We start from the raw sequence: 17,377 nt of genomic DNA on the forward strand, positions 1-17,377 counted from the left end.
GGATGGGCTCCAACCGAAGCCATTCTGTGACAGGAACCTCCAGCCTGGCCAAACTGAACTTGAATGCTTTGAGGAGCCAACTTGTTTACTGTAAATCGTGCGCTGCTGTAGTTTACAGCCCCGCAGTGAGGGCGGAGGAGTCAATACGTTCAGTGCTGGCACCCACACAGCCAGGCTGCAGTCTCGTATGTCAGCCTGCAGCAACAGAACGGTGACAGCGATGCGCTGGGAGCATCTGGCACAGCAACCCGATTTCCTCAATAAACCCCACACATCCCGCAGCGCTGCCCCTCGACGTACAGCCCCAACAGGACCGCCCTCGGGGCGGCGCAGCACGGAGCAGCCCGGTTCCGCCCCCTAAGAGGCGGGGAAGCTCCCATCGGTCGCTTTGCGTTCCCGGCTCTGCTTCTCCCTTTACGCCGCTCGGCCGCGGAGCGCTCGGCCCCGCGCAGCGCTGCGGAGGTGGCGGCGGGCGAGAGCTGAGGTGAGTGGCGGCGGGCGGGGCGGCGCGGAGCGGAGCGGCACGGCACGGCGCGGAGCGGGACGGCGGCTCCGGGCCTCGGCGGCGCTTCCTTCCTGCGTCAGCCCGAGCTGCGCGGCGCAGGCCCGGTTCTCAGGGACTCCTCCCCGCCTCACGCCCATCTCCGCGCTCCGCCCCGCCGTCCCGGGGCTGCGAGGGGCTCCGGGTTTGCCTCGGGGCTGCTCTCGAGCTTTTCCCACACGGCTGAGGCCGCCCGGTTGCGCGGCTCTGCCCTCCGCCTGTGGGCAAGGTGACCTTTCGCTTCGCCTCTCCCCCAGTCCGCCGTGCCAACAGGTCTCCTCTCGTTGTTTCCCTCTTCCCGACGGTCCGTTGCGTGGCCGCTCCGCGCCTCTTTTGCGCGCGTGTGGGCGGGAGCGGAGCGCCCACAGCCCTGTGAGGAGAGCGGCCCCGAAGGGCGCCTTCGTGTGAGCGGCACCGAGCGACGGCCTGCCTCGTCGTTCCCGTCCTGTGAATGCTCACGCTTGGTTTTGAAAAAGCACCGATATCATAAAGATTAAAAAAACAAAAACACGACAAAACCTGAGTCTGAATCTTAAGACTTGACGTTTAACTCTTGAAGTTGTGACTTTTTATTGACGTAGCTTTAATGTTATGCCTGGCGCTGCTGCCCAGAGCTGTGGGTGCCCCGTCCCTCGAGGTGCCCATGGCCGTGGATGGGTCCTGAGCAGCCTGAGCTGTGGGGGCAGCCAGCTTAATGCAGGGGTTGGGGCTGGATGGGCTTTAAGGTCGCTTCCAACCCAAACCTTTATTGGATTCAATGATCAAACTTTTCTCCGTAGAACTCAGTAGAGCCGAGAGCTTTCTATGGTCTCCTTACCACAAGCTGAAACAAATGATTGCAGAAGAGAATGAAGGGAAATGTTGACACGTACAGCCAGTGCTGCTTTTCTGATGTTGCTTTTTTCTTTGCCTTGATGCTGCTGTCTATGCTGTTGCTTTGAAGGTCAGATCGAGAAACTGCCCCATCCCTGGAGGCATTCAAGGCCAGGCTGGATGTGGCTCTGGGCAGCCTGGGCTGCTGGTTGGTGATCCTGCACATAGCAGGGGGTTGGAACTGGATGAGCATTGTGGTCCTTTTCAACCCAGCCCATTCTATGATTCCAGCTGTTAATAAGCTATTTAACTGGCTTGTATCCAGTTACTTCCCACGCATACACTTTTCCCCCAGAAAGGGTTTGGGTAGGGTGAGTTGTTTTGCACGTGTCATATAAGAATCCTGCAAGAATAGGATTCAAAGACTTTTGGTGTGGTGTGGTTCAAATGCCAAATTGCCTTCTTCCTTTTCTGCTAAGTGTGTGTCCTCTGACTAGAATGGGAGCTGCAGATGTATGGGCTCATGGAAGTGAGCATGTGTTTCCGAGTCTCTGTACCATGGGTTTTTGTTCCTTCCTACAGTGTCTGATCTTCTCACAGCAACAGCCTTCTAGTGGAATAATTGCTAAGTGCTGACTCCAGAAAGTTTGTGGAGGAGCATGATATGGAATGGGGGGAGAAGAAGCAGTATCAGTGTGATCAGCCCTTCATAGAATCATCATAGAATGGGCTGGGTTGAAAAGGACCACATTGCTCATCTAGTTTCAACCCCCTGCTATGTCCTGCAGGGTCAGCAACCAGCAGCCCAGGCTGCCCAGAGCCACATCCAGCCTGGCCTTGAATGCCTGCAGGGATGGGGCATCCACAACCTCCTTGGGCAACCTGTTCCAGTGCCTCACCACCCTCTGTGTGAAAAACTTCCTCCTGATATCTAACCTAAACCTCCCTTGTCTCCTCCCCCTTATGTAGGGAAGGAATGCTGCCCATTGTGAGAACTGACAGATGTGATTTTATTAGAGAGGGGGGCACAGAGACACCTGTTTTTGCAGAGTAGGCTTCCAAAATCAATGTACCTGCAACGTGATGTAAATACTATGAGCAGTGCAAAATGGCTTCAGATCAAAGTGGAAAGAAGATTGCTAATTGGCATGGTTGATAATTGCCATTAAACGTGGTGCTTTGGTTAGACATAGGATGGAGAGATGAATTTAATTTGCCTATGGGAGTAAACTGTAATCATTAAAGCTCTATATGAAACTTTGTGATTTGGGACTTCAAGAATATGGCATAGGGTTGGTTTCTCCCTCTAAAAATACTTCAGTATTTTAGATTGGCTACAGAGGGAGTTCATGGTACCAATGTCTCTGGATGTGGTGAGACTTTATTTCAGTCACTCATTTATTTCATTATTATTAATTATTATTTTTCTTTTCAGATTGAGACTGCAGTTATGGAACAGAGAACCAGAAAATGACAGAAAAATGTTAGATGCTCTCTTCTAGGACACAGTCATGTTGGAAGGGTTGGTAGCCTGGGTCCTCAACACCTATTTGGGCAAATATGTCAATAACCTGAACACAGATCAGCTCTCCGTTGCTCTTCTAAAAGGTGAAGTTCTATTGGGTTTTCTGTCATGTTTTATGCTGTGTTTTAGGGAGAGAAGTCTTTTTGTTTCTATTCCATCTCAGACTTAATACTGTCAGTTAATATTGTGTTTAACATTTTGTGTAAATGCCTCTAATAAAGTTTTGTGCCAGCACTTTGCAGTGAATGGTAAATTCTCTTGCGTTTCTATCTCTGTTGCTTCTTGTCAACATTGTTAAACCAATTTATACAAGATTTTCAGTTGTATGCTTAGCATATCTTAATAGCTCATTTGATTTATGTAATGTTTGGATATCGTTTTCCTTTATGCTGTTCAGTTACTTTCCTGTTGTGGGACTGTGGTGGGGAGAGTTCTGTTGTCTTTACCTCCTCTGTTTTGGTGCTGGTAGTTATTCATTTTCCAACAGTATCTAATTTACTGTTTGCTGCTATTTGCTAATTATGGAGACAATATTTTGGAATACTACAGAGTTTTTCTTTATGTGCTGTGGTAATATTCAGAAAATGCTTGAAGTTTCCCCTTAGAAGCAGTAGAAGCTGTCTCCTAGATGGTAAAGTTCAGCTCTAAATCCTTGCCTGAGATTGTTTCTAGATGACCTCATCAAATGCTTCGAGTACGTGGCACTAAAAAAATTAATGAGCATGCTGAATATCTGTGACAGTTGTTGCACAAGTTGATGTGGCAGGTTGGCTGTTCTCATGAAATCCTATTCTTTTTCTCCTTTGAAGCATGATGCTGGTTATTTTATAATATTCAAGTTGGCATTTGTAACATAAGTTTACTCAACAGACATGGTTTTTTGGTGTGCTTTTAATAGGTGCTGTTGAACTAGAAAACTTACCACTAAAGAAGGATGCCTTGAAGGAACTAGAGCTGCCATTTGAAGTAAAAGCAGGTATGTATTTTGCCTGTGTGTGCAAGACAAATATTTATAACCAGGAAGGATTGCGTATGTTATGATTTTTACATGTGAGTCAGAAGCTTGAACAGCTGAAGTAACCTAATTTTAATCCAGTTCTGTTTTAGCTTGTTTATTTCTTACACCTCTTTTCCTTTCAAGTTTTCCAGGAGTCACAGAAGCATTTTTTACACAGGAATCTGAGAGCGTCTCTGCTTTATATTTCTAGGTTTCATTGGCAAAATAACTCTGCAGATACCTTTTTATCGCCCACATGTGGATCCATGGGTAATATCTGTCTCAAAACTGCACCTAATTGGTGCACCAGAAAAAAAGGAAGATTTTGATGAGGAAAAGGAGAAGTTGCAAGAAAGAGAACATAAGAAAGCCCTCCTTGTAGCACTTGAAGAAAAATGGAAGGTGGGTCACAGTTGTTCTTCATACTGAAAAAATTGCTATGGTAAAGAGATGCTGTTTTAAGTCTCCTAACAAGCACCTGAGAACAAATGCATAGGAAACTGAAGTCAGAATTTGATACATGCTAACGCAGTGCAGTTCACATTTTCAGCCCCCTGCATGCATTGGTGGTACTGGAATCTGTTTTTCTTCTTTCTCTTTGTTCAGTAATTTCAGCAAAGCTCATATATATGTGTATTGTTTCCTGCTCAGCTGTTACAGTGTTGGTTAATTCTGATTCCTGTTTTCTTTCTGTTTCATTTTTTTCAGAAAGAACGACAGCAGAAAGGGGAATCTTACTGGTACTCAGTTACTGCATCGGTAGTCACCAGAATCGTAGAAAACATTGAAGTAAGCCTTTATGTTACTGAGCTTTGCCATTCTGCTAAAACAGCCAGTGTCCATTGCATTTCACACTGTGTAGTTCTCAGAGAAGAAAGATATGAATGAAAGGTGGATGTTTGACAGAGGACTGTCCCTTTTCAGATGGAATCTCTGTAATTTCGGTCTCAAATTGGTTCTGATAGGGACTGCTGGGAAGGGAAAGCCTTTCGGCCTACCAAGAGAAAAAGAGCAGCTCTTCCTGAATGGTAACACTTGGTGGATAATGAAAACCAATGGGTTTTGCTCCCATTTTAATGCTTTTTATTATAAGCCCACCAAAATGTTGATTTATCAAGAAGAATGGCATGTGTTGTCTTCATAAAAGAGAAGTTATAAAGAAATTAATTGCAGAGTTTCTGCTGATAAATGATTTTGAATATTTGTGTCAGCTCCCAACTTCTTCCATGATTCTTTTTCTGCAGTTACAAAAAAATCTGGCATTGCAATCCCTCCTCCATTGCAAAATAACTCAAAAATATGGCTGCTGAGCTCTGTAGGTTTTCTCTTTGGAAGTCCTAATGTAGTTAATGACACTTTGGCACTTGGGCACTGCACATACATGTTATTAATTATTTCTATTTAAGAACCTAAATTGACAAAGTTTGTCTACTGGTCTCCATGAAAAGACTTTTCCTTTCTCTTCTTGGTGCAGATAGAGTGGCTGTATATTTGCTTTTCAGCTCACTAGGGGCAGTTTAGAAGATGCCTCAGCCCAACTGCTTTCCCTGATATATTTGAGAAGGATGTATCTATTGCAAGAGCTCAAGGCAAGGGTGCCTCTGCTTAATGCAGTCTCAGACTTGACACTCGCTGAGAAACTATCATGACTGTGTGCTCTCATCCAGGCTGGATGTGGCTCTGGGCAGCCTGGTCTGGTGGTTGGCAATCCTGCACATAGCAGGGGGTTGAAACCAGCTGATCATTGTGGTCCTTTTCAACCCAGGCCATTCTGTGATTCGATGATTCTACGATTCTGTGATTCTCTCTAAGGGTTTACTAATGTAAAATTACTTTTTTGGGTCATCTTTTGCTGCTCTTAGTTTGTAGGTGTGGCCCATACTGATGATTCTGATCTATGAAATGTATTTGAGTCTTTGATTGACAATTACACATTTGTCTTGAAAATGGCAAATAATGATAGCAAAATAAATTACACTGGTGTGCAAGGGGCTAATTGATTGGGGGGAGAGGGGCAGGGAGCTGCACAGCACTGCTGTGTGCTTAACGATGGAAATAGTTGTCTCCAGTAATATATTTATTTTTCCTTTTTTAGTTAAAAATTCAGGATGTCCACCTGAGGTTTGAAGATGATGTCACCAATCCGTTGCAGCCTTTTGCATTTGGCATATGCATCAAAAATGTCTCCATGCAAAATGCAGCGTTTGAACCAGTAAGTGTTGTTCAGGAACATGGAGCAGCTAAGATGTGGTGCTGCACCTTATGAGTACTAATAAATATTTGGTTAAAAAGTCTTTTTAATAATCTGGTTATTTTTATAAATTGACAATGGGTGTATCCTGTTATTTTTCAAGTAAGCAGAAATAAAAACATCATGGATGTATTGTGTAATTGCCTTCATTCAGTCCTTCTATTTCAGGTAGAGAAACTGATGCGGAAAAAGCAGTTAGATGTTGCTGACTTCAGTATTTATTGGGATACAGATTGCACTTTATTGGGTGACCTGCCTCCTGCTCAGCTACAGGTACAAGAGAAAGAGCCTTTTTTTTCTATCAGTTTGTCTTCTTTCTATACTATAGCCGTAACTGACTTAGATTTTACTGGATCTGGTGCTTTTAAGAGCAGCAGAAATTTATAGTTCATGGCAGAATATAAGGGTAAGCCACAAAAGTTGTGCTGTGAGATACCTTGTGTTTAACCTTTGAAGAGGAAATTTAAGAGTTATTGTAAATGACCTGTTAATGGAGTGTATTCTGATACATTAAACCAATATATCCTAATACATATTGTACACCCATTTCATGTAGAAAAAACATCCTTGTAACCCACAGGAAGCCATGGATAAAAGTATGGAAAGCCATGATCATAATTACATCATGGAACCTGTATGCACTTCTGCTCTTCTGAAGAGGAATTGTTCAAAGGAGCCTTTAAGGTCTCGCCAGACTCCACGACTCGAGTGTGACATTGTGCTTGAGACCATACCACTGAAGCTGTCCCAGGTAACCACTGTTCACCTTCTCTTCACTCCCAGTATCTGAGACAGATCACTCAGGAGCAGAGTGGGTGAGGCCACTGAGAACTCCTTAGCCTGTCCAAACTAGCTAGGCTGCAAGATTGCTCAGTTATATGTGCTTTATTGAGGCTGCTTGGTGGTCAGGTTCTAACCAAATGACTGATGGAAGAAGGTACTCCTTAGTGGTTTGTTGATCACAGTGTCTGCAGAGTCGCACTGGAAATTTGATACTGGGTTTCCCATTCTCTTCCCACCTGCTGACTGTTGTTCATATGTTCCTGAAGATTCTGCTGGTAAAATCATAGAATGGCCTGGGTTGAAAAGGACCACAATGATCATTGAGTTTCAACCCCCCTGCTGTGTGCAGGGTCGCCAACCAGCAGACCAGGCTGCCCAGGGCAAATGAAAATGAAAGAAAATGAAGTCTTGAATTACGGATCTCTAAAAGAAAAGTTGCTTTTTCAAACAGTGAAATACGTATAGGATTGTTGCAATTTCTTCACCTTCCTGGTTGCAAAACTGGTAGTGTTTGTAACAGATTAAATAGCAGCAGCCTAAAATCAGTACTTTCTTAAAGCTTTAGCTTTAGAGACGAGTGAAAGGAGTGTGTTAAAGAATTTGATTTAAAATCATGTCTTCCAAATAGGTAGCTTTTAAATTGAGTTTCTGCTGGGATAATGTGACACCAGAGAGCAATGATATGATAAACATTGATCTTAATTCTGAAGCTGTTTGCAGACTGTCAGTGCAGATAAACAAAACCTGTGGTTGTTTCACCTCTCCCCCCTCTTTTCATTTGGAAAGCACTCCAATACTGCCTAATTATCTTTCTGCTCTTTAACTAAAAGATGCAGTATCAGCAGATCATGGCATTTCTAAAGGAACTGGCTAGAAAGGAACGGCAGCTTAAATTCAGAAAGTGGAGACCAAAGGTTACAGTAACAGAAAAGTAAGTATATCTGTGGATGTGTTGTTGAATTAGTGTGATATTGAAACCTGCGCTAGGCAGAGTTGAATGAAGACAAATATTTTTAAGAAATGATATAGCAGTCATGTATTAGAATTTAAATTTTCGTGTTGTGTTTCCCTACCTCATAAAACTTCTAAATATGCCCATGTAATCCAAATTGAATAGCACAAGTTTGATACTACTCAACTTGTAGAACAAACCCATATGTGCTGTCTGTAATACCAGTGCCTTTTCTGACCAGTTCCCTTTGTTTTCTCACTGGGCTCCTTTTGGACCAGTTTGACATGCATTCTTCCTTTTTTTCTTGTTATTTTTGGTAAATATTAGTGCTCTAATAACTGTGAAACATTTCAGCTGCCGAGAGTGGTGGATCTTTGCTTTGAATGCCAACCTTTCGGAGATCAGGGAGCAGAGGCAGCGTTCCACATGGGAGTTTGTGTTACATCGGGCCCAGGATGCAGTATCTTATACTGACTTGTATTATTGCAAGTTGAAGGGGGAGCTGCTCACTGCTGCAGAGCAGGTATTTAGATCTGGGATTTTGTGGTGTAGATGAATTGTCTTGTATCATTTTGGTTTTTTTTACCTCTTTTTTCCTCCACTTAATGTTAGGCTTGAGAATTTAGGAGGAGAACGTAATGAACCTGTGTTCTACTTTAGGAGGGAGAAACCATGTGGGCTGTAATTAATTGCTTCCTATCTCTTGGAGCAGTGAGACTTTTTCTTTAAATCCATCATGCACACTTTATGCAATCTTACTGAAACCTGAATTTGTATGTTCACATTATTTAAATGTAAACTGTAAGGGTAGCTCACATACTGGGTGCTTTTATAATAACTATCAAAGCAAGAACCATAATACAAAATACAAGAATTTTATTTTATGCAGTGTCTTCAGCAGAGCTGTGAAACATAACAGTGGCAATGCCATTGGAAAACTATACTTGGTTGATCCATAAGCTTCCAGAAAGAGCTTCTTAATCAGTGTGGAGAGGATAAAGTCAAATGCCATGACACCAGGCTTAAGTAACTGAATATGAATTTTACAAATTTCAACTACTTTGATATTCAAGATAAAATGTTCTTTGCTCATCCTTCCATGGTTTATATTTTGTGCTGAACCTTGCTCTTGATTCATGACAGGAGGATATCATTGGTTTTTACTACTGAAAGTATATTAAAATAATGTATGTTACAGTACAAAGGGATTTGAGGTAGGGAGATTATCAGTATTATGGTTGCCTGTGTGATTTCCTGTGCTTAGGCATTTGGATCCTGACATGAGCACTGTGTTAGTTTTGCCATGAATCCTAATTGTATAGTAGAGATGTTAAATATTTTTGAGAGCCAAGATACTGCATTCTTCTAGAACAGCTACTTTACCTTTTTTGTCTTCTTAGGCAGAAATGCATCGCATTGAGGATGAGCAAACTTATGAAGAATTGAAGATCCTCTGTGAGATAGTTCATGATAAATTTCATGACATAGCTGAGGTGAGAAGCATTCTGCATCTATGGCAGTATTGAAAATCTTGATGTGAATTATTTTGAGTTGTGTTCACTCCTAGAGAGTGTTAGCTTGTATTTGTTTTGATTTTTGAAGTATGGCATCAGTGCTAACATTGGAGTAATCAAGCATTGTTTGCACTGTCAGTTTTGTGTCACCTTTCATCGTGAGTTTGTGACCATCATATAATAGTCTTCTTCAATAGTACTCTTGCCAGCGTTTGTTCCATCTTAGAAACTGGTATACTGAATGTAAGAGTGTTAAGTAGGTAGAATCATATTTAAGTTTTGTGTGCTTGTGATGTTCTTCCATTTATAAGCATTTATGTCTTTAATGTTCATATACAGAGCATTAAAGAACCATTGCCTGATTCTCCTGGAGCTTCTCCTTCAGCAGAATCTGCACATGGCAGTAGCACTGGGATGCTGCAGTACCTTCAGTCTTGGTTTCCTGGTTGGGGAGGTTGGTATGGATACACGCAACAGCCATATGAAGGTGAAGCTTTTGAAGGGCTTTTGCCAGACCCACAGGAGCAGTGGAATCCAGAAGACATACTAGGTATGACAGTGTGGGATTTTCTGTTTCTTTTTAAGGCTGCTCACAAGCATGAACAGGAATAAAACCCTCTTCAATACAATGTATCCTTATTACTAAAATGATATATAGAATACATCTACTTCTAAATGCTTTAGATATTTATGGCAAAGAGTTTTGAGACATTTCCATTGAAGTGGGTAGGGGTAATGTGTGCTGTGATTGTACTGGGTTGTTGGGGCGATCTTAAATTTGGGTTTATTGCTCCTTAATTGAAATGGGAAAGTTTTGCTGAGCATTCAGTTTTGTTAAGGAAGGAGGTGCGTGTGCATGGATTTTTGTTTCTTTTTTTACTCCCCCTTAGATATGGGGAAATAGTTATCTTGCAATTCAAAGAAACCCTTCTGTTCTTTGGTAACCTTCCAGAAACTTGAGCTATGTTACATAAATGATCTTTTGTTGTTTTTTATTAGGTGCAGATGATTTTTTTGATCCTGCTGCAGATGCCTCCAGCATGAATACATTCACAAAAAGGGATCACGTATTTGCTAAACTAAATCTGCAGTTGCAAGGTGGCTCTTTCACTCTGTTGCATAAGGAGAAGAAAGTGGCGCGTGGTGAGGAGAGTGCTTTTATGCAGCTGGAGTTTTCAGGTATTGAGTCAATTTCTGTTTGCTCTTTGTAATAAAAGAGGAGCTTTGTCCACCTTGTGACCTTCCTCTAACTCTTGTTTTTAATCCATTAACATTTCTATACTGAAACGAAGTTTAAAATGAGTACATCAAGTCAGCTTGTAGAAGTGAAAATAGAAATAAATGCTATGCTGCCTACTAGGAGAAATAAAATGATTTTGTCTTTGTGTTCCAGGTGTGAAGATCTTAGCAGAATCCCTTCCTCGCAGAAATTCTTCCCTTCTAAAAGTTCAGCTTGGTGGTCTTTTCCTGAGGGATTTGGCAACAGAAGGGACCATATTCCCTGTCCTTGTTTTCCCTAATCCTGTAGGTGAACAAACCCTGAGTTACTGTGTAAGATGTTTACTTTTTTCATAAATCACACATTACAAAATGCAACACAGGTGTTTCCCTTGGTTTGTGTCTTATCCCTAAAAGAGAAAATGAGCTTTGAAGAAAAATCTCTATTTCTTGAATATACTTTTGCCCTCCCTTTTTAAAGGTAACTCATAGAAATCTCCACTGTTTGCTCTGTGTGTGTGCTTGCAACTTCAACATTACTGTTACACATGGGGAAGAGAATAATCTACTTGAACAAGCTTTCATTTTGGAGCAGTCAGCATTGCTGCTTAATCAGTAATTGGTCATTTTCATAGAGCTGTTTGCTCCCAGTAAGTAAGGATTTCACCTGCTTGCTGTGTCACCATGAATAGAAATACAGAAGCAGGAATGCAAAAGCTATTTCTTCTTCTTAATGAATAACTGTAGACATCTGAAATATCTCTTCTAAGCAGAAAAAAAAGTTTCAGTCTAGTTCTATGACAATTTTATCCTGCTTTTGGTTTTTAGTTTGTAGAAAACAGACTGAAACTTGCACTTCAGACTTTGGCTGCTGCATGAGATAGTCGTGCTTCCTTCTTGTTTGACTGTATCAAGGAAAAAATGCATAAAATGGTCTCAGACAATACATATGATTCACTTAAAATGACCACAAGTCTGATAAAGGAAAAACTTCCTTGTTTTGAGTTGGTTGACTTTTTTCTAACTTTTTTTTTTTCTCTCTTAAATTCTTCCAAGCAAAAAGAGGTTGGCTGCGTATCTTCCTTTGGGCTCCAGAATTTGTCATCTGAAATGACGAACCAAAACACTGGTAGGTACTTGATTCTGTTTGAATAAAGGAAGTGTGCAAGATCATTTGTACCAACCAGAAATTAGTTATTCAGTTTGGGGGTTTTTGATTTTTGTGTCTGTTTTGTTTGTTTTTTTGGTGATGTTTTTTTTGTGTGTGATTTGTTGGTTTTTTTTTTCTCCCTCAGTTGTTTTGTTGTTTGTATAACTTGTTTTGTATTCCGTTGCAGATCCCAATGCCCCAGTGTTTGAGATGCTCTATGAAAGAAATCCTATCCACAGCAATTTTGAGAGGCGCCTGGAAGTCAGCACCAGACCTCTAAATATTATTTACAATCCCCAAGCCATTAAGAAAGTAGCCGACTTCTTCTACAAGGGAAGGGTTCATACCTCAGGTTAACCTTTAATATATATTTTCGTGTGGCTTTTTGTTTTTTTCTTTTTTGTGATATATATCTTTATTTTTATCCTTAGAAATTTAAAGCACAAATCAAATCTCCTCTTTAAATTCGAATTTGAATTTCTGAGATTTCTGAGAAGTCTCTGAGTGATTTTCCTGTTTAATCAATTTCCCTTGGACAGACTCCTGTAACTTTCACTTTAAAATTGCAAGTTGTTGCTATACTACATGATGAGTGTTCGTGCCACCTAAATTAAAATACCTAAATAAGGCAGAACACTTCTGTAAGCTTTCCTGGAAAAGGATGGAGAGCAACAGGTTATTCTGGAGTACAAATAAATACAGGCAAAATCATGTTCTTATCTTACATTTTATTGCTAAAATGAAGTGATTCTGTGTCAAAATAAGTAAAAATAAGTCTTTTTTTTTTTCCTCCTGATTAAATAACAGCTAAACAAAATTAATACCTATTTCTTTTTTAAATCTCCTGCACAGGTTTTGGATATCAGTCTGAGTTAGAGGCCAGAGTGGCTGAAGCTGCCAGAAGACAGTACAACAAGCTGAAAATGCAGACGAAAGCTGAAATCAGGCAAACTATTGATCGTTTGCTAGTAGGAGACTTCATTGTAAGTTGTTGGCTTACAGTGTTGGTTGTGTTGGGTTTCTTGACAAATTAGCACTTAAAATTATTGAGGGTTTAGCACTTAAAACCCTCAATAGTGGAGTTGTATTTTTCTGCTATTGAGTGTGAGATGTGACAGTGGAAAAGTGCCTAACTAGAGTGATATGTTTGGCATGGCATTTTTATTTGATCTTATTTCTATGTTGTGAATCATTCTTTCTTTCTTAAACTTCCAGGAAAACAGCAAGAGCTGGACAGTGTGCCTTGATATTTCTGCCCCTCAGGTGATCTTTCCTGATGATTTCAAATTTGTGGATCCAGTGTTAGTTGTTATAGATCTGGGAAGAATATTGCTTACCAATTCTCAAGGTATGGTCTAGTATTATTTCAGCTTTCATTTTCTTTCCACTTTCTCCCAGGAAACTCCTGTTCCTCTGTGGAAAGTAGAGATATCTTAAGAGTTGTTCCTCTGCAGATGTGTAGTTTCACAAACAATTCTGCTGTTAGTGATAATTTTTGAATTAAAATTTAGCTGGTGTTTTTTAAAAGTAATGGAAAGTGGGACATGGGTTTTCTTTGGAGCAGGGGGATCTAAGGTTACTTATTAAATGAAGTAATCTCCTGTGACAATTTTATACCCCTTGAAGGCTTTGAGCAGGTGTGAAGCTGGTGTTTCAGGCACTTTACCACAGATGAGATTTTTGTTTTGGGGGATAAAAATTTAGCTGTTTAATACTTTTTGGGGACAGTATTCAAAGTGAGAGTATGCTTTGAATACTCTCCAGCTATGAAGTCATAACTCTGTTGTTAACACAGTGTTAGCTGTGTGTGCAGCTAACTAATAGAAATGAATGGAAAATTGTGTCCTTTGTTTATGTTAGAAGTTAAAATCATTACTTCTTAAATAACTCATTGCGTCTTTCCTGTTCCACTGGGAAAACAGTGGATGACAATTAAAAAGAAATCTGAGTGGACTTTGAAATAACATTAGGTCTGTTTAGAATCTAGCTGAACTCTATGGTGCATGCCAATACGTTTAAATATTAAAAAAATGAAAGAGATACTAATGGGATATTCATTTAATTTTTAAAAAGTACAGTTGCAGGGTGAGTAGTTTTGTGGTGCAGTGAAAAGTCAAGGTGTTGAGCTCAGAATTGTCTACAGTGATGTTTTGTCTACTGTGCAGTAACTTCTGTGTTAGGGCAAGCTAGAACAAGAGCAAAAATTGTTTACAGAAGATACATCTTTGTTTCCCTTTAGAACCAATGCATCAGCCTGGTAGGATTAGCTTGAGCTACAGGGAAAATTGGAAGATAGAATACCTGCTTTGTGGAGTAGAAAAAATCATTTTCTCATGATAAAAAGAAGTTTAAGAATATACAATATAAAATTAAGTTGTCACATATTGGATCAGCAATATATTGTAGTTAAGTATTTCTTTTAGGTGATTTTAAGGAATTTATGATAAAATCCTAAAGAGTCTTGAAAGGCTTGCATAGGTAGGTTAATAGATTATTTCATTTCCTTATTAAACAACTTCTGATAACAGTAAAGCTTGTAGTAATAGAAAGTGGATTAAAAAATGAGAAAATAGTGTCTTTTAATAGATTTTTTTTAATACATTGTGACTGACATCTGCGTCCATGTAAAAGAAGTGTAGTAGATTTCCTGTTGAGAAAAGAGAAAGTGACAGTGGAAGGGGCAAGGACAGTACCGGATGTACCCTGTGTTTTAAAAATACAGCATCAATCAGGATGATCAGGTAATGATGGGAAATATGCAAGGAGGGGGGGAATACTTCTGTTTGTTTATTTATTTGTTGGATTTTTTTTTAATCCACAGAAGAATCTAAAAGGAATGTGGATGCTTTTTCACCAGAATTCAATGAGTTAAGTGATGAGGAATATAAAACACCTCTTGCAACTCCTCCCAATACTCCACCACCTGAAACCAACACTAACAGTGGAATCAAACTCTCTGAATTTACTGGAGTAGAAATAAGTGAAGAGCAGTTACAAGCACACTTAATGAGTAAGAAAATGTATGAGAGATACACGCTTTCATTTCTGGATCTTCAGATCATGGTGGGCCGAGTGAAAGACAACTGGAAACACGTTCAGGATAGTGATGTTGGTCCAACACATGTGGTAGAAAAATTCAATGTTCACCTGCAGTTGGAGCGCAGATTGATATACACATCTGACCCCAAATACCCAGGAGCTGTCCTGTCTGGCAGTCTACCGGACTTGAAAATTCATATCAATGAAGATAAAATATTGGCTTTGAAGAACTGTTGCACACAGCTGAGTGCATCTGAAACAAAGTCATCAGATGGCCTAAATTTAGGGAAAGATAAGATTTTTTCAGAGGTAGACCAGCTTGGCACTTTGCATGATTCTGTAATGAATCTAACGCAGAGTGTTGTGATGCTCGAGCAGCATACCAGGGAAGTTCTTGTTGAATCTCAACTGCTACTGGCTGAGTTCAAAGTAAACTGTATGCAGCTGGGGGTTGAAAGTAATGGACGGTATATCTCTGTACTGAAGGTTTTTGGCACCAATGCCCATTTTGTGAAAAGGCCTTACGATGCAGAAGTGTCTCTAACTGTTCATGGACTGTTACTTGTCGATACTATGCAAACATATGGAACAGACTTTGATCTTTTGATGGCTTCTCATAAGAATCTGAGTTTTGATGTACCAACAGGAAGTCTCAGAGACAGCAGGGCTCAGTCACCAGTTTACGGACCGTGTGATGCACATCCCATTGATGCATCCAGTCTGACAGAGAGATGTGCTGCTGCATCAAATACTTCATCTGGCAACAATGGGAAAGATCAAGAGTCTTTGATAAAATTAGAGTATCAGTTTGTGAGTGCAGAATGCCCGTCAATGAATTTGGATAGCAGCCTGCAGGTGATCTCTGTACAGGTGAACAACCTGGATATCATCCTCAATCCAGAGACAATTGTTGAACTGATTGGGTTTCTCCAGAAATCTTTCCCAAAAGAGAAAGAAGATTCCAGTCCTCAACCTTTAATGGACGACACGGAAAGAGATTGGAGGGAACAGGAAACCTTTCAGTCTACTTATGTACAGAATACAGAGGTAGCAGTTGATATTCACTGGTTGAATATCCTCCTCCTCAGGACAGTTGGAATGACAAATGGAGAAAAATATGGCAGAAAAATTGCAACAGCCAGTATTGGTGGTACCAAAGTCAATGTTTCCATGTGTAGTAAATTGGATGTGAATGGCTCTCTTGGATGTCTTCACCTGACTGATTTAACACAAGACAGTGTTAAGAACCAGTATGTTGTCAGCATAGGGAATACAGGAAGGTATGAAAATCTCATTGGTGATGTAGATTACTTTGAATCTTTATTCTTTAGACTCGATGATGAAAGTAGCCTTCCAGATGCGTTAAGTTTCACTCTGACCGAAAAGTCAAAAGAGGAATGCTCTCTCAATCTCAGAATGGCCTCCTTACACTACAACCACTCTGCTAAATTTCTGAAGGAACTGACTTTGTCAATGGATGAATTGGAAGAGAATTTCCGCAGCATGCTGAAAAGTGCAGCTTCAAAAGTTACTACAGTCTTGGCAACTAAAACTGCTGAATACAGTGAAATGGTTTCTTTGTTTGATACGACGCCAAGATCAAGAGATGTTGCCAACTTGGAAGATCATGATGGCTATGCATTTGGGTCACCACCTCTCAAAAGCGATACTATTAAGCTTATATTGAACATCAACATTGAATCACCAATTGTCTCAATACCTCGAAAGCCTGGTAGCCCTGAGCTGCTTGTAGGTCACCTAGGACAAATATCTATTCAGAATTTTGTACCAGGAGAAGATGAGTCTACAAGTGATAGACTGCAAGTTGAAATAAAAGATATTAAAATGTATTCTTTAAATACCAGTCAGTTTATGAGCAAGAAGGAGTCTGCAAGTGAAGTATCTCAAGGTCTTCATTCTTCAGGTCCTGCCAGTATTAATAGCCAGGAGGAATCCCAATTTACTCGTCATGACTTCTTTGAATCATTACATAAAGGCCATGGTATGTTAATCAAAGGACTCCTTATTATTTTTAATATTAATGGTAGAGAGGACTAAAAGTTGTTTTGATTGTAGGCTTGGTTATGTACTGCTTCACCCCATCCTCCTGAAATATGCTGCTCTATTTTAAATAAAATGGGCAAGTTCTTTTATTTGTATCCATTTTTATTTTCCTAATCAAGAACTGAATAATGTCTTCCATGCAGAAATTTAACAAAACAGGACCAAGATTGCTGAGAAATCTTGGTTAATAGCTCCTGCATTATCCCTGCTGTGCAGCCCTTATACGATAATCAATTCATGTGTTATAATATTGTTCTCATTTCACTTTTTCTTAACAGCTTTCCACATCCTGAATAACACCACCATCCAGTTTAAATTAGAAAAGATACCACTAGGGAGAGATTTAGATATAACATTCCCACTGAGTAATGAAGACTTTGGAATATCAAGCATCATGAAAATTGAAGGGAAATTTGTGAACCCTCTTCAGGTATGGTAACTTAGTAGTCCTGTTATCAATATAAACATATTTTTCTCCATATTTGATACGAATTTTTCAGAGAAATATCTTCAAATATAGGTATTATTTC

General features: G+C 40.2%; 1 protein-coding gene across 5 annotated transcripts in view; it reads left to right on the plus strand.

Moving 5' to 3' along the window:
• The first annotated feature begins 303 nt into the window (after nt 1–303).
• Nucleotides 304–17,377, plus strand: part of VPS13D (vacuolar protein sorting 13 homolog D) — an 89,701-nt gene continuing 72,627 nt past the window's right edge. For 4 of the 5 annotated variants that reach the window (XM_031613592.2, XM_031613594.2, XM_031613593.2 and 1 more), the window contains exons 1-20: nt 304–484; nt 2,790–2,962; nt 3,778–3,855; nt 4,088–4,278; nt 4,585–4,665; nt 5,972–6,088; nt 6,296–6,400; nt 6,708–6,878; nt 7,741–7,841; nt 8,217–8,385; nt 9,263–9,355; nt 9,716–9,926; nt 10,376–10,555; nt 10,770–10,900; nt 11,651–11,723; nt 11,932–12,096; nt 12,597–12,727; nt 12,960–13,092; nt 14,566–16,785; nt 17,126–17,277. In XM_031613592.2, coding sequence (XP_031469452.2) covers nt 2,866–2,962; nt 3,778–3,855; nt 4,088–4,278; nt 4,585–4,665; nt 5,972–6,088; nt 6,296–6,400; nt 6,708–6,878; nt 7,741–7,841; nt 8,217–8,385; nt 9,263–9,355; nt 9,716–9,926; nt 10,376–10,555; nt 10,770–10,900; nt 11,651–11,723; nt 11,932–12,096; nt 12,597–12,727; nt 12,960–13,092; nt 14,566–16,785; nt 17,126–17,277 — 4,599 coding nt within the window. In that variant the 5' untranslated portion in view covers nt 304–484; nt 2,790–2,865. The remainder of the gene's footprint in view (nt 485–2,789; nt 2,963–3,777; nt 3,856–4,087; nt 4,279–4,584; nt 4,666–5,971; nt 6,089–6,295; nt 6,401–6,707; nt 6,879–7,740; nt 7,842–8,216; nt 8,386–9,262; nt 9,356–9,715; nt 9,927–10,375; nt 10,556–10,769; nt 10,901–11,650; nt 11,724–11,931; nt 12,097–12,596; nt 12,728–12,959; nt 13,093–14,565; nt 16,786–17,125; nt 17,278–17,377) is intronic. The other variant, XM_090123108.1, reaches the window with a different exon arrangement.

The sequence above is a fragment of the Phasianus colchicus genome, chromosome 22 (assembly GCF_987193195.1).
Source record: "Phasianus colchicus chromosome 22, bPhaCol1.hap1.1, whole genome shotgun sequence".
NCBI classification, from domain to species: Eukaryota; Metazoa; Chordata; class Aves; order Galliformes; family Phasianidae; genus Phasianus; species Phasianus colchicus.